This window comes from Canis lupus, chromosome 16 (assembly GCF_011100685.1).
Source record: "Canis lupus familiaris isolate Mischka breed German Shepherd chromosome 16, alternate assembly UU_Cfam_GSD_1.0, whole genome shotgun sequence".
Taxonomy (NCBI): domain Eukaryota; kingdom Metazoa; phylum Chordata; class Mammalia; order Carnivora; family Canidae; genus Canis; species Canis lupus.
The window spans coordinates 29,961,614-29,977,338 of NC_049237.1; the positions used below are offsets into that span (position 1 = coordinate 29,961,614).

Below are 15,725 nucleotides of genomic sequence, written 5' to 3' on the forward strand. Positions count from 1 at the left end.
GGTCAGTTTGTACATGGCTGAAACTAGCAGTCTGATTTCCTAATACCTATACCAGGATTCATTTCACTATGCCATCCTACTTGAAGACAAGCAGGTGGTTAAGAAAAATGCTGAGCATTATTAGATTTATGCTTCAGGAATTAAGAGCAGGAAGGGCTTCCTGTTGGGAGGCATATGGGTTGGCTTTGGAGGATGAGTAGGTATTGACTCAGTAGAAACTGAATGGGTAACTAGTTATTTTTGGTGAAACATACAACTCTTATTCTGATATGTTGGATTGTTATACAATGAACCAACTCAGGCTTCTTAGTGCATGAAGTAGGTTACGAGAAACAACATTTTAATCGTGGTTTGTAAAATTTCTTCTGGGCTTTAAAAATGTAAAGCAAAATCAGTCTCCTTCAATTTCCTGACTTAAGGGAGAATGAGGTCCTTTAAAAAGATGGTGGAAACTATAGAGAGAAAAAAAGAATTCTATGCAAGATAACATGAGAGCTTGTCATTGTAAACTGGCATGAAAGGGTGTTAACATGTCAAAAGGTGGCCTGCCAGCAAAATTGAAAGCATTGGAAGCATCCATGATAAAAGATTCCAAGAGACTGAACTGGCTTTGAGTGGAGCAAGCTGACCAGGCTCTCTTTACTGTTGGCAGAAGGGAGACCACGCTGATCCACAGTCTTCAGGACAGTAGTGGTAGGATTTCAGAGTGAATAAAATATTATATGAGAATGACTCTTAAGTATTTTTTCTATTTTGGACACTTTAATAAGTGGGCCCCTGGTTTCCTTCTAAAGTTTCTCAATTTAAATATTTGCCATGCATAAGGATGACACTTTATGTAACATTTATGGTACATTCTAAAAGACAGCTGGGCCAAGTAATAAGAATCCTGTAGATACATCACATTTTCTGATTGTTTAAATTAAATATGCAGAGGAACAGCAGATTTTCATGCTCTGCACATCTGAGATAAGCGGCTGCTACTTGGCTAGCTGGGGAGTTGTAAATCAATGAGAAATTCCAAGTATTCTGTCTATTTTGCAACAGACAAATCATCCCCCAACCCTCCACCACTTTTGGAAGAAAGATAAGGGAACTGCTTGAAGGGAAAATTGTAACATGCAAGTTTCTCATTTAAGTTCTTTCTTCAAAAAAAAAACAAAAAAAAAAGGGATTCTTCAATAATATTACATTAACAAGGGATGATGCAATAAATGACTTAGGGATTCTTCCGTTCTCTTCAATATTAGTAAAATGATTTCGCTTTGGACTACAATTTTTAGATCAGGGATACCGTTGCTTTTATAGACTATCAATTGGCAATAATCATTAGGTAATCCAATGAGGTTACATTTAAATAGAACCCTCCTGCTTCTACAGGTTGGCACAATAATGGCCACTCTAAGGAACAGAAAAAATATACTGTCTTGATCATTGAAATAATTTTTAAGTGCGAGAATGACGTGAATGACTGTATTTATTTGGAAAGCCATTTAGATGAGAAGGCATGAAGGTATATGATGATGTGAGGCTTAATGTAAGGAACCAAGGGCCTTCAGTGAGGATAATCACGGCATTGATTCAGATATTTAAAACAAATGTTATCTTATATATACAATGACATACATCTATATGTATCTCATTTACCTCTCACGGTACCATTGTTAAATTTGTGAAACAGACCCTAAGATCATCCATTAAAATAAGTTAGAAGTTGGAGCTCTGAGCTTAACTAGAGAGGGATTTTTGTTTGTTTTTTGGAGTGGGGAAAGGGGCAGATACTTAAAAAAAATTCAGACATCTATTGAAAGCTTGAGAAGATTTATTTCATTATTATTATTATTATTATTATTATTATTATCTTTAATCAATGAAACCCTATTACTAACTTATTAAAACCACCTAATGCAGGGTCTTTCAACCTAAAGGCCATAAAGTATGATGCACTTACTAACTAATACAATTCATATCTAGAATGCATCTGGACTCTTCCAGGTAATCCTAGCTTCTCAGCACTTTATGTATCTTCACTTTTTCTGGAACCATCTACAACTAGAATCCAAGTCATTTTTAGGAAGAAGAGAATGCTCTGTATTCACTATCTATCCTCAGTTCTATGCTTCTGCCAAGAATGAGACAGTCCTGGAGTTGGAAGGAAAATGAGTGATCGATCATACACTCAAGATCTTCCATTGCAGGTGGACTGACATGTGGGAAATCTATTCTATTCTCGAAGACCTATAGAATGAACCCTTATTCCGGCCCAGCCCAGTCCAACTTTCTGCAGTCTTGAGGAAAGAACTTCCCAATTCTCATCTAATTTCATACTCAAAGACAAAATTTATGGTGCTACGATGTTTATCACTAGTGCCTAAGCATCCTCCCACCCTCCCAAAGGAAGACTTACATTACACACAAAGCCCATAGTCAGTATTATTAAATTAGACTTCCCTGATTGGGATCTGGAAGCAGTCTAGTATGGAAATCCAGACTTTGACCTGGACACCCTATAACTGGGTTGGGAACTCTTGCTCCCCATTATTGGCTTTATCATCTGGGATAGGAAAGTTGACCTCTTTGAGAATGTTACATCATGCCAAGTTGTGACAGTATAGTATTGAATCCCCAGAGTTGGGTAGTTATATGTGAAAACCCATGAAATGGTACTGAAATAGAGTGGGTTTCAAAAGTTCTTAGTTTTCTGCTGACATATAAAATAACAGATTTGCCTAGAAATATGGCTTATTATCAAGAGATGGAGAAGCACTGGGCCAAATGCCAGCAGTAACACTTGAAGAAATTAATAAAATGATCCTTCTGGGGTCAAAAGGGGTTAATAAATCTCCAAAAATGTAGTAGCCTACCAACTGGATAGTGGTAGCCCAACAGTGAATAAAGATTATTCAGATGCTTGCCTTTTATTATCAAGACATATGGTGGTGTCCTCATTTTCAAAGCATTTCAAAGTGTAAGCTTGCTAAGCATTAGACCAGGAAATGGAGAGTAAAGGGTAAGACTGTGTTTATTAGCTCATTTTCCTCCTGTTCACTTCAAAAATTTGCTTAAGTGGGGAGGATAGGTACCAGCCTATCTCAACTCCATCACAGTCCTTTTACATGGATTTCCTGTAATAGTAGGAGTTGGTCCTCACCATCTAAGTGCCTTAGAAAATAAAAACCTTTTAAACCTGGAATTGTTGTATTGATCTGTGATCAGACATTTAGGGAGTTTGCATCAGAGGTTATCTTTCCGTCCCACCTCTTCATGCTTGCTTCTGAATGCCAGAAGGAAAATCTGCTTGGATTTTCCTTTTGTATTTATTTTAAAACTTTCCTGCAATTTTTTATTTTACTTTGAGATGTATTGTGTTAAATATGCCACGACTGTTCAAGAAAGAGATGCTCAAAATATCCTACCCTATGTTTCTGGATCTACCTTGCCCATCAAAACTAGTTTAGCATACAATGTTAATTGGCAATAATGAATGCAAATACTGTACAAACATGTCAGTTAAGACAGCTATCAATTTTGAGGCACAATCCTTTAGAAAGCCATCCACTCTTCAGAAAAACTATTTGGGGAATTAGCAATGCTCATTTTGCATAAACAATGAATTGAAATGAGAATGGAGTGAAGTGATAATGTTATAAGACTACAAGTTTTCAAAGAAAAAAAACCAAATTGAGTGGTATGTATAGAACATTTGTTAGGCCTTCTGCCAAGCCTGAATGAATAAATATACATTATTTATATATTTATACATAAATATGTATGTGTGTATGTCTGTATACATGCACGCATATGTACATATGCTACTGATGAGCAATAAAATGTGTTTTTCTACCCTAGCCAGGGATTACCTTGTCATTGCTCAACAAAAGCATCTCATGTCTCCCCTGATTCTACCCCTCAGCTGCTCTCTCTCTCTCTCCCTTTAAATAACCAGGCAGGTGGGAATGCCATTTTCTCCTTTCTAAGCCAAATACATAGCCATGATGAAGCCATTCGGTGGTTTAGGGCAAATCAGAGCCATGGCAGAAATTAGGTGTCTTTTTTGCAAAAGTGAATTCTCCTCTGACTCCCATTCTAACTTTGCCCTTTAATAATGATATGACCTTGGACAGTATCCTCTCCCTCTCTGCACTTGCATTTCCTTACTTTGTAGAATGAGACTTCTGTCTACTTTGTTGTACATTATTGCATCGATGAATCTAGATTTAATGGAAACTGGGCTATGGGGGATATGAGACATTGACATGACAGCAGGGAACCAAGGTCCTGAAGATAACTTATGGAAAAATGGTCAGAACCAGTAGAAAAGCAGCCCAATGGTGACCTCATGCCTCTTCCAGGTCTGTGTCTCAAATGTACCATCAGTCTACAAATGAACCACAAGTGATATTCCAAACCCACAAAGGACGATTAGATTGTTTGTAGTTCTGTGCATAAAACCAGTGCTTTCCCCTAAAATTTAGCTCTCCACCGAGCCTCATCTCTGATGGGTTGAGTTTCTCAGCCCAACAGGAAGCTCAGTTCAACCCTCAGCTTGAGGAAGAAGTTGATTTGCCCTTATCGGTAATGATGCTTAAGAGTGAGTACATTCTGAAGCTCTTTTAGAACCTGTGTAACACGACTGAAATAGGTACATTTATCTTCCTGTCCTGTAGAAATGGGGTCAAGTGGTCCTGCGGACTAAGGACTCACCTCTAGGATGGATGTCTGCACTTGGAGGATCTGTTCATGGCCTTTGAGCTGCCGGATGCAGATTTTGCAGGACAGCTGGGTGGTGGTGGGCGTGTAGCGCTCCAGGGAGAAGGCACAGTGCAAGGGTTGCCAGTTACTGCACCACACGCGGGAGAATGGGACTTCCTGCAGGAAAACAGGGGAGAGAAGAGGGGTCTGGTGTGCAGAGCCTGGCTGAGAGGAGAGGCTTAATAGCAATAATTATGATGATGATGACAATGATTGCAGCAGAGATAATTGCCTGAGCAACTTTGGTGAAACTGTTGTAGAAATAATGTTCCAGCATATGCCAAGCAGCACAAAAAGTAATTAATGTCAATTCCAATGGATAACATTTGAATTCCAAAACCACAGCGCAAGAACTCAGATTTCACTTGGTGACATAGTTAGGATACCATCAAAAATTAATCCTCATGCTTTTCCCCTAAAAAAATATTCTTTAGAAGACTCCTCTGGTCCATCCTTCTCCCTAAGCCTGGGGTAGGATGATATCTTTTCATTTAAATGAAAATTTTGCGAAAGAACTCACTGACCAAGGGGCACCTGGGTGGGTCAGTCTGTTAACGTCTGCCTTTGGCTCAAGTCATGATCTTGGGGTCCTGAGTTCAAAAGCCCCACATCAGGATCCCTGCTCAGTGGTGAGTCTGTGTCTCCCTATCCCTCTGTCCCTCCCCCCACTTATGTTCTCTAAAATAAGTAAAATCTTAAAAAAAACCCAAACACCTGACCAGCACTTATCCCAACACCACAAACTTATATAGAATTGTGTAAAAGAACACACTATTGCTAGTGTATCCACCATAAAACGTTATACATCCTGCCAATCACATGAGCACATACACACACATATACGCACACTAGAGAGAGACACAAACACTAGGCTGCCCAGAATAGTCTTGTTTGTCAACTCCTCTTCCAGGTCTGTGTCTCAAATGTACCATCAGTCTACAAATGAACCACAAGTGATATTCCAAACCCACAAAGGACGATTAGATTGTTTGTAGTTCATGTAGAACATGAACTACATTGAATTACATTGTTTGTAGAACATGTAATTCATCTGTTCCACAATTATGTGCATGGTGCTTGCTCATGACCATACGCTATACAAGATAAACAATAAGAAACTAGGTTCAGTCTGTACCATCATGGGACTCACAGACAATTAGACAATTGAGTGGCAAAAGGGGTTTTTACTATATGAGGGGGGAAATAATAAAAATAAATAAATAAATAATAAAATCTATATATACCAGCCTTTTTTCCTATTACTAGTCATTGTATGCCCGATTAGGCTGTGCTCAGGCATGTGGCTTTACAACAATGTGAACTAGAGGTCACTCATTGATATTCTTTCATCTACTAAAAAAGTCTCTCCTTCCTACTTTAATCAAGCTGAAATTCTTGGCAATGACCATGTATGACCAGCCTCTAGTAACGTTCATCTTCACTTTTTTCTCTTTTTTTCATTTCATTAATGTGTTCTTTTTTACCTTTCACTATAAATATAATTTTCTCCAATATTAACACTGGCAGGTGGCAGAAGATACATCGGGTTTGGAGGTTTGATATTCTGAAGTGTGACTGGCGATGAAGCCATCATGTGTTATAAGATCGGGGGCCATGATTAAAATTCAGTCAACTCACTTTGAGGAACTAGGAGTTACCAGAATTCTTTTTTTTTTCTTTTTAAGATTTTATTTATTCATTCATAGAAACAGAGACCGAGAGAGAGGGAGGCAGAGACAGAGGCAGAGAGAGAAGCAGGCTCCACACAAGGAGCCAGACGTGGGACTCAATCCCGTGTCTCCAGGATCAGGTCCCAGGCTGCAGGGGGCGCTAAACCGCTGCACCACCAGGGCTGCCCTTCCAGAATTCTAATGGGCACATTGCTTGTTTCTTAGTTTTCTCTACTGGAAGTCTCACAGATCCGGATTTTGGATGATTCACAGGAGGACCAGCAAGGAAGGACAGCCTTTGATTGTTGCCCACTTGAAGAGAGGAACACTAGCTGTAGGGAGTCTGAGAGAAGAAACTCATGCCCTAACCACTACCACACATCCCAGCAAGGAGTATAAGGCTTTGTGGTCTTGTTTCATTTGTTCTTAATCCTGAATCAAGGGAGAGGCAGTGGAATTTTCATCTCAAGATGCAGTCAGGGACTGAGAGAAGGTCTGGTTGGTGAGGTAGCCCAGCCATCTTTGGAGGAAGTCATTTTCCTGACAACACTCAAAAATGACTTTTCACATGCACCAAATTCTACACCGGATAAAAGAAATAATGACATGCATTTACAAGTTCTGTCATTTCTTCTTGTTGTCCAACCCAAATCTTTCTGTGCTTCTCCCCCTAAGGCTTCTCCCATGTTGGAGGCCATGGGTAACCCTTACTTCAACACTTCTGTCTGCTTGCTGACTCTTCAAGATCCTATCTGTTCACAGACTCCTTGCCACCTCTCTGTGGAGAACTCTCAATAGCTGTATCTTTGGAAGTTATCTCATTATCAATCACTGACATTATACTTCTAATCATTTTATTTGGCCTTTACTTTCTCCAACAACTCTACCTTTTCAAAACAGATTATCACCATTCACTGTCTGTCCTCCAATTTTCTTCTCTCCATTAATGATCCTCTTCTCTCCTCATTAGAGCTAACTGTGGTGACCTGCTCCCCAATCTCCTGCCTTCAGTCTCTGTGATACGGAGCTAATGAGGGGGTTAGGGCTTGGCCAGAGAGGGAAACAGGAAGCAGCTTATTGGTGTTCTTTAGGAAATAACACTGCAGTGTCTCTTCTACCTCTAATCATGAGTAGGGGACACAGATGTGACCAGATCTCCTGGGAACTCTGTTTTCATTACAAGAATCCTTTGCATTGGGGCCCAGTATGGCCCCCTGATACCTGCCACATTTAACAGAGTCTCCTGCCTGGCGCTCCGGGGCTTCCATCATCTGTTGTCCTATCTTCATTTTAATAGCCCTCAAATAAACTCTCCTTTAAGCAAGTATGTTGTTGTTGTTGTTGTTTATAGAGTTATTTTGCAACAACCTCCTTTCATGAAAGAAACTCTAAGATAGGGCTCCATGGTTAACAGGTACTTTTGCCTAATTAAGAAAACTAAAGGGACACCTGGGTGGCTCAGTTGGTTAAGTATCTGACTTGATTTCAGTTCAGGTCATGATCTCAGGGTTGTGAGATGGAGCCTTAACTCTAGAGCCTGCCTAAGATTCTCTCTCCCTCTCCCCCACCAACTCTAAAAAACAAAACAAAACAAAACAAATCAACAAACCCAACAACAACAAAAAGCTAAGGTTTTTGTGTTTTTAAATAGAAATTTGAGTCATTACAGTATAATATAAGTTCTTGAGGATCAGGGCCAGACAGAGCTGAATTCAAGGTGCCGCTCTTAAACTGACCTCCACGTTGTGCAGTGGATCTGAATCCTTGCTAATTCTTCCTTTCCTAAAAAACAAAACAATGGTACTGACCATTTATTGAAAAGTGTCTTCTCTGGTATACTTTGTTACATTTCTTATATTTTCTCCAGAGAATGCTGGCAGAAAGGTAAGAGAATCATGCTCACTGCAGAGATAATCTTCCCTTGCAGAAAGATATGAGAATCAGCACACACACACTCCTCTCTTTTCTTTTTACATTTCACTGCACACAATCAAAACATTTTAAAAATCTGATTTTAAGATCGTATCAAAAGAATATTCCTTTTTATTGTTGGGTTGAGTAGCAGCTGCCAAAAGTGCTCAACAAAACATTTAAAAGTAATAGAATTAGAAGCGCTGTGATTAGTGTGTTTTCAGGGCAACCATCTTTGCTTTCATTTATTAAAAAAAGAACAAACTATCAAGATGCTCACTGAGCGAGAGGAATGATGTGGCAAGTAATATGGGAGGACAAAGTGTAGCAAAGTTATGGGTGTTTAAAGAATTCCGGAAATGTTTTCATTTTGATTCCCATTATAATTAGGTTCCTAGCAGATGGAGAGAATGTAAATCACATCCTAGCAGGAGACAGACACAGGGTTCCCCAAGACACAAAGTATGCTGAAAAGAAAGCTGCTTTTATTCTAGGGAGGTGACAGCTCGTATTTGTGTTTTGTAGGATTTAAAGAATATTTTATTGTATACTGTTTATTCCAGCTTCCCCACCCCATAGTCAGCAACAAATAGCAGAATGGGTGATTCTGTAGCACCCAGGTCCCAGTAACCTCTGGGGAGCAGAGCTATTTATTTACCTCCTAGACAAGGTCTGCTAAATCTGTGGAGGGGATCTCTAACTGTGGTCAAGTCTTAAAAAGCCTGAGAAGAGAAGAAATACTTGTTTTTTTTTTTTGTTTTTTTTTTTTTTTCAGGGGAGGGGAAAGGGAAGACCAGCACTATGGGTTGTAGCATAGCATTTTGTCAACTCTAATCCTCCAGAAGCTAAACTAACAAGATTTCAAAGCCAGCTGGTCTGACTCTGGATCTAACCTTGAATTTACACCATTCTAAAAACATTCCTTGTGCAGTTGGTTGGTGTCTCATGGGGCAAATATTCTAGGCAGTGGGTATCTCCTAGGCCTGAAAATTCCCGGTAAATGCCAGCTATCCCAGAAGAAGAAAGGAAGGTTTCTTAGGAGAGCAGGCTTTGGGTGCCAGCTGGAATATGTCGCCTCTCAGATTCCAAAATTAAAGTTAGAGAAAGAGGGAGAGGAAGACCAGAGTTCTTCCATGCATTGAGCTGGAAGATGACAGAAGATGACAGGGAGATTTACCAGTTGAAGGAGAGACCTATAAATGATGTCAGGAAGAGTGAGATTTTATGTCTCTGCAATAGCTCTCGGTTAGTTCCCATCCACTAAGCCCTAATGAAAAGCCATTCTCTATTATCCACGCCAAGTTTATCAGTGCACATCATGTTCTACATGAAGTTCAAGCAGGATGAGCACAAACCCTCCCCAAAGGGCTTACATCTGATGCCTGGAGCAAACACAGCATGGCCATTAAGAGCAGCACAATACGCATTCATACAAGCTAGGGGATTTTAGTGATGACAGAGGCAAGAAAATTGGCGGCAAAGGCGGTGGTGGTGGGGAAAGGAGGAATGGAGCAGAAAGCCATTTGTGGGTAAGAAAAATGAAGTGGAAATGAAACTCAGTGGCAAACCCCTGGTGCAGAGAAAATTAAATTATTTCTCAGCCTTCCAAGACTCTTTCAAATTATGCTCAATTACAGAAGGCAAATATTTATCCATGTTCACAACATCCATGCAATCCAAGCCATCCCAGCAGTAAAGCTTGTTGGGTTTCCTTGTGAGCCAATGCCCTTTTTCTTTGGTTGGCCTCTGTAGCATGTTTTGAGGTCCACAGGTTCTTAGGCCTCCACACCTTTCCTGCCCTGGACCCTCCTTGGAATTCCTGGTGCTGGAATTATTGTTTAAGTGCTAGTGCAAGGTTATGGTCCTTTCATCTGACTTTTTTTTTTTTTATCTCTAAGCATTAAACTTAATAGTTACTTGTATTGAGGCACTTGCATTAAATCCAGTAGAAAGATGCCTTTAAGCCTATAAAGATTAATACAGAGGAATTTACGTGACTACCAGGATTTGTTTTAACAATGCCCTGAAGTTCAATTTGGACTGGAAACTTTGAATATGCTTTCCTGGAAACAGAGACACCTAGGTCTTAGAATATCATAAATGACCCATTTATTCATGGAAAACCTCTCAGCATAAGGAAATATGCTGAATGTGTCAAAAAAATTGTTTGGGGCCATGAGAGATGCTCTTGTTGCTCTGAATGCTCTGAAAGAGTACACAAGGGGCAGTTCCAAAGGTAATGAGAAGTCTGAAAAGTAAACAGGAAAATACAACCTTGTCCACTCTGAAAAACATGAATTTTTGAAGGCAAAAGGGTTGGTGGTTCAACTTTTTTTTCTAACTCTCATGACTCAGGAAAGGTTTTTCTCTCTGTGATTTGGCTTGTTCCCATTCTGACAAGCTGGTTCATCTTGTGCATGTTTTTGGTTGTTGTTTTTAATAAATGTCACAAGAATGGAAAGGTTAAAACCCCACAAAGCTCCATAGGTTATGATAGAACTGAGACATCTGAAAGCCTCCTGTGATCCCAGATCAATCTGAGCCCACCAGAAGCTTTTCCAAAGCTAAGGAAATGTCCTGTCACCTGGTGACTTTGATTTAGGGAATGACTGTAGACCAGCCAGCTGCTTGTGATGACAGTACTCATCAGTGGGGATTTCTATAGAATTCGGTGGCAGAGTCACACATCGATAAGAGATCTTTCTATGCTAAGCAATTACTCAAATTCCCTAAAAGTGATCTGAGAAGACTCAAGTCATTTTGCAATGTTTTAAAATTTTTTGATAGAGGAACAATAATACAGAAATATCTTTATATATTTGTAAAAGGGACCTAAAAGGCATTATTCTTTCTCTGGCTCTCAGTTTACAATTTCCTCTTCCCATCTTACTCAGCTTACTTGGTGGCAAGCACTTCATGTTCAGAACAGAGTCTCTGGTGCCTACCTGGCCAGCCAGGGCTCCCCACAATTCAAAATTGTCACCCTTAAAGGATTGACATCAGGGGTGCCAGGGTGGCTAAGAGACTAAGTGTCTGCCTTCGGCTCAGCTCGTGATCCCAGGGTTTGAGATTGAGTCCTGCATCTTCTCCCTTTGCCTCTGCCTCTGCCTCTCTTTGTCTCTCTCTCTCTCTCTCTCTCTCTCTCTCTCTCTCTGTCTCTCATGAACTAAAAAAAAAAAAAAGAAAAAGAAAGAAAAAGAAATCTAAACAACTGACATCCAGATCATTCACTGTTGACCATGATTAAAATAGTGTCTCGTAATGAACTGGTTTTAATTAAAACAAACACCACATCAACCCTGCTCTAAGTTGTTAAATGACTATCTTGAACCTATACTGAGCAAGAGTGTAAGTGGGAGAGAGGAGAAATTTTACATTGCCTGACATCAAGCATCTTTTCCCCCTACCTGTAGAAACCTGTGAGTTGATGTCAATATGATTGATTCCCTGTGTGTCGTCTAAACTGCTACATTTCTGTGACAGTTCTGAAATTAAATCCATACTTTCAAAGGAGAAGGTAAGTCAAGAGTACCCTTGCTAGGGTTTAGTGACGTGCTTGCTGGTTAAAGCAAAGCTATTTCTGTTAGCAGCCCATTTGGCCAGTACCTGGCATGCAGTGAATGGTTTGATTCTCCAGAGGAATGGAGGGATATCCAGGACAGAGATCTGAAGACTGAAGGTGTTCCCTTTGAAATGCAGCAACTTTGGCTCTTCCAGTAGCTGTCCACCTTGATGTCTTTCATCTGAAACCACTTCCTTTAGGGCAGGAAAGAGAAAAGAGGCATAACAATGAAGTGTCTAATTTCCAACACGTTGCTTTCTATAGATAGGTACGCTCACTACCATGTATCTTCTAGAAATAGACAAACAGCATCACAGACACACACTTCTTTGGTTCCCCCATATCCTTGTAAGGTCAGGGCTCCTGACTCAAAGCTGCTGACTCGTAAGGACCTAGGCTGAAAGAAATAATTGCTCTTCATTATTTGCATTGCTTAGGCTTTTAAACCAACACCGTTCCTTTCTTTAAAGCTAAAAGACCTCCCCTACCCTAAGCAAACCGTTACACCATTGAGTTGCCACAACTGTGTGAATTTCATCTGCCACAACCATAATCAAGGGATGTATTCAGAGTTTACACTGAAAGTTGAATAGCACCCTCTCCACGCTTCCACGTGTTGTGAATACGGGCATTATACAATTACTTATTCTTTGGTTCAAAATAAATGTTATAGGGTGCATGGATACTATTTATTTGCAGTAATGTTCATAAAAGTAATGCCAAAAGGCCAAGCAAAAATAAGTTATCATGTTTTAGCTCAGAAAAAGGAAATCCGATTCTTGAAGATATATATACCCTTGTATCTTTTGCTGAGAAATCTTTATAATTATATTTAAAATAAACAATTCACCTATATTCTTTTAAGCCAGCCATTTTAATTGGTTCCAAATTTGTGGTGTTTAGAATCCTACTGAAGAGATGATAAGTCAAATCAAATAACCGACATGAATTCTCCAAAAGGTTAAACTGCAGTTGGGGTGAGGCCGTCAGTGCTATTGGAGATAAGAGAGCTCCCTAAATCCATTTCTTAAAATCACCATTAATTGACTTATAATTCCCCTGCAGAGTTACAATAAATAAGATAACTGAGATCCTTTAATTATGTCCTGTAATCTTCCCAGATTCTAAGAAAGATTGTGAGAAGGCAGGCAAGTGGGATTATAAATACAATAAAACTTACATTTCAATTATCAGCGAGTAAAAGCAGCTCCAGAGGTTATCTTACCAACTCTTGTCTACGTGCAGAATAACAGGAATAAAAGCATGTCTTACTAAGATGCAGCTGTCCAGCTTTTATCCGACACATACCCATAATTGTTAATCGGTTGCTAGTATCTTTTCCCAGGACTAACTGATTCAATTCCAAGGTCATTTTCTACACTTCATTTAGCGAGAGGAGGTGTTTCTTGGGAGCTCTCAGGTCAGTGCTGAACTTTCTGTGATGTTGGAAATGTTTTAGATCTGTGCTGCTTCATGTGGTAGCCACTGGCCACAGTGGCTATTGAGTACTTGAAATGTGGCTAGAGAGAGTATGGAACTGAGGTTTTTTTCGCTTTAATTAACTTAAATTTAAACATCCACATGTTGTTAGTAATTACTGAACAGCACAGTGCTAGGTAGTCCCTAGCTTTGTAGGTCTAGCCGGCATCTGATGGGGGCTGCAAGAAGTGGAAGGATCATAGTAGGGTAGGGAGGAGAGAGAATGCAATCCAAATGCTGAGTTGAGGTTTTTTAATAGATGCTGATCAGTGGTTCTTTGTGGAGATTTAATAAGTGACCATCAGAGCTATGCTCAAACTGGACTCTAAGTTTATACAATAAAACTGCCTTCTGCCACCAGAGAGCTCACAGTCTAGTAGGCATCTGACGTCATATCTAAGTATTACAAGTACATGTATACCTAGGAGGTCAAGGCAAGGCATAGGGTATAGCCTAACCCAGATGAGAGGACAGGCCAGGGAAGTAAGTGGGAAATTAATAGAAGAAGTAATATTTGAGCCTAACCTTAAATAGGAGGGCTAGCCACTGGAAAAGGCAGAGAAGCACGTGCTCAGGGCACTGAGCAGGGTATGTACAAAGGTGCCAGGTGAGGTAGAGCTGGGACAGGTAGGGTAGAAAGTAAGTGGCTGGAGGTGATGAAAATCCAATCATGAAGTCTCACTTGCTGTGCTTTGTATTTAATTTTAGAGCATGGATACTCAGGTTTTAAGGTGTGTAAGAATCTTCTGGGGACTACATATACTCAAAAGAGGATGCATTTTATTAGCTGAAAATGGAGGCTCAGAATTCCAATCACATTTCGGTATGATTGGACCAGTTACTTATTTTCTGTAGGCTTCTGTTCCTTAGCTGGGCTTATTCATGGCCAAACAAAATCATCAACCTGATACTATATTAACCTCTTTTTGCAACTTTAGTGTGGCATTAGAAACACGTACAAATAACGAATGCACTTATTAAAACCATGTTAAAGCCATACACTAACAATAGTGTGGACTCTTCAAAGTATATTTGACTGGGTTGTCTAAAGCATACTCCTTGTCTTTAAGTCATCTACCTTGCCTGAAAGTACAGAGAAGTAAACTGAGGTCAGAAGACGAAGCACCTTGGGCCAATGGCTCATTTCTTAGTGGAGAGCTAGGCTATTTTAATATTTAGAAACCACACCGAGCACCATCACACTAGAAGGGAACTGAAGTTTTAAATCACCATGTACCTTTTTACAGATGAAAATTTGAAGCACATCACTACCCCCAAAGAAAGTCATCTTCCTAAAGTTACAGGGTTAGTGAAAGAGCTAACTACAATGGGGCAACTTGACTAGTATTTTTTTTTCTTTATTTCCCTGCCTTTTTATATCCTATGCTTTCTTTTATTCTTTTCTTTTCTTTTTTTTTTAGAGTCATGTGAAGGTCAGACTGTTATTAACTCTGTCCCATAAATAATTTTTCACTGGTGCATGATATATATAAAGATGACATAGGTCAGTCCATATTTGCCCTATGGTCTAAGCAGTCCCTAAAATGCAGCATGGAGAGTATTAAAATTTTTAATAGATGTCCACTTATAATTATCACAGAGAAAAATGGTACCTTTTAGAAATTTCTGCTTTAGGGCCCCCAATTTAAATACAACCATGATTTATCTTTGTTTTTTTTTTTTTTAGCTTACTTTCATCTCCACACATCGAACCAACTCTACACAATTAACAGTATCGCATAATCTTGCACAAAATATTAAGCAACCACAGTTACTCTGTAACAAAACAAGTACTTATTAAAATGAAGAAGCCAATCATGAACTTATCATTGTATTTATAAATTGTAAAGGCATAACTGGATCCAGAGGCAGAAAAAAACAAAGAAATAAAACCTCCTGAATACAAGCTTTAAAACACTCTCTAAAAAGAAGAAATTATACTTAGTGCAGAATTTCCAGTTATGTTCACAACTTATTGCATTCTTTTCAGGGCTAGTCCTGGACATCGGTATTTTTGAAGGCTTTCCAGATGAATCTGATGCCCAGCTGGGTTTGAGAATCAGTGGTACAAACAAACTCTGCTGAGCTAGTTCTGAGTTGCTCAGTGGATCTATCATCCCGAGTGTGAGGCCTGATACTCATTTCACTTTTCCTATCTGCCTCCTATGTGACAATGACCTTATGTTAAGTCTCCGGTTCTACTGTTAAATTGATATCTGCATTAATTAAACTAGAAAATAGGATCTGGCCAGTTTATTGTCTATAAAATGTACAAAAAGGCTATGGTTGGTGGTGGCTATAGTCTGTCTCCCTCCTCATTTCACACTGGGTGCTGCTAGCCATCCAGCTCC

The 15,725-nt window shown here is 39.5% G+C and overlaps 1 protein-coding gene across 9 annotated transcripts in view; it reads right to left on the reverse strand.

Annotated features, from left to right (window-relative positions):
- The window catches only part of UNC5D (unc-5 netrin receptor D), a 529,465-nt gene that overhangs the window by 21,238 nt on the left and 492,502 nt on the right, over nucleotides 1-15,725 (reverse strand). For all 9 annotated transcript variants that reach the window (XM_038560130.1, XM_038560132.1, XM_038560129.1 and 6 more), the window contains 2 exons: nucleotides 11,940-12,089; nucleotides 4,705-4,869 (listed from right to left, as the gene is read on the reverse strand). In XM_038560130.1, coding sequence (XP_038416058.1) covers nucleotides 4,705-4,869; nucleotides 11,940-12,089 — 315 coding nt within the window. The remainder of the gene's footprint in view (nucleotides 1-4,704; nucleotides 4,870-11,939; nucleotides 12,090-15,725) is intronic.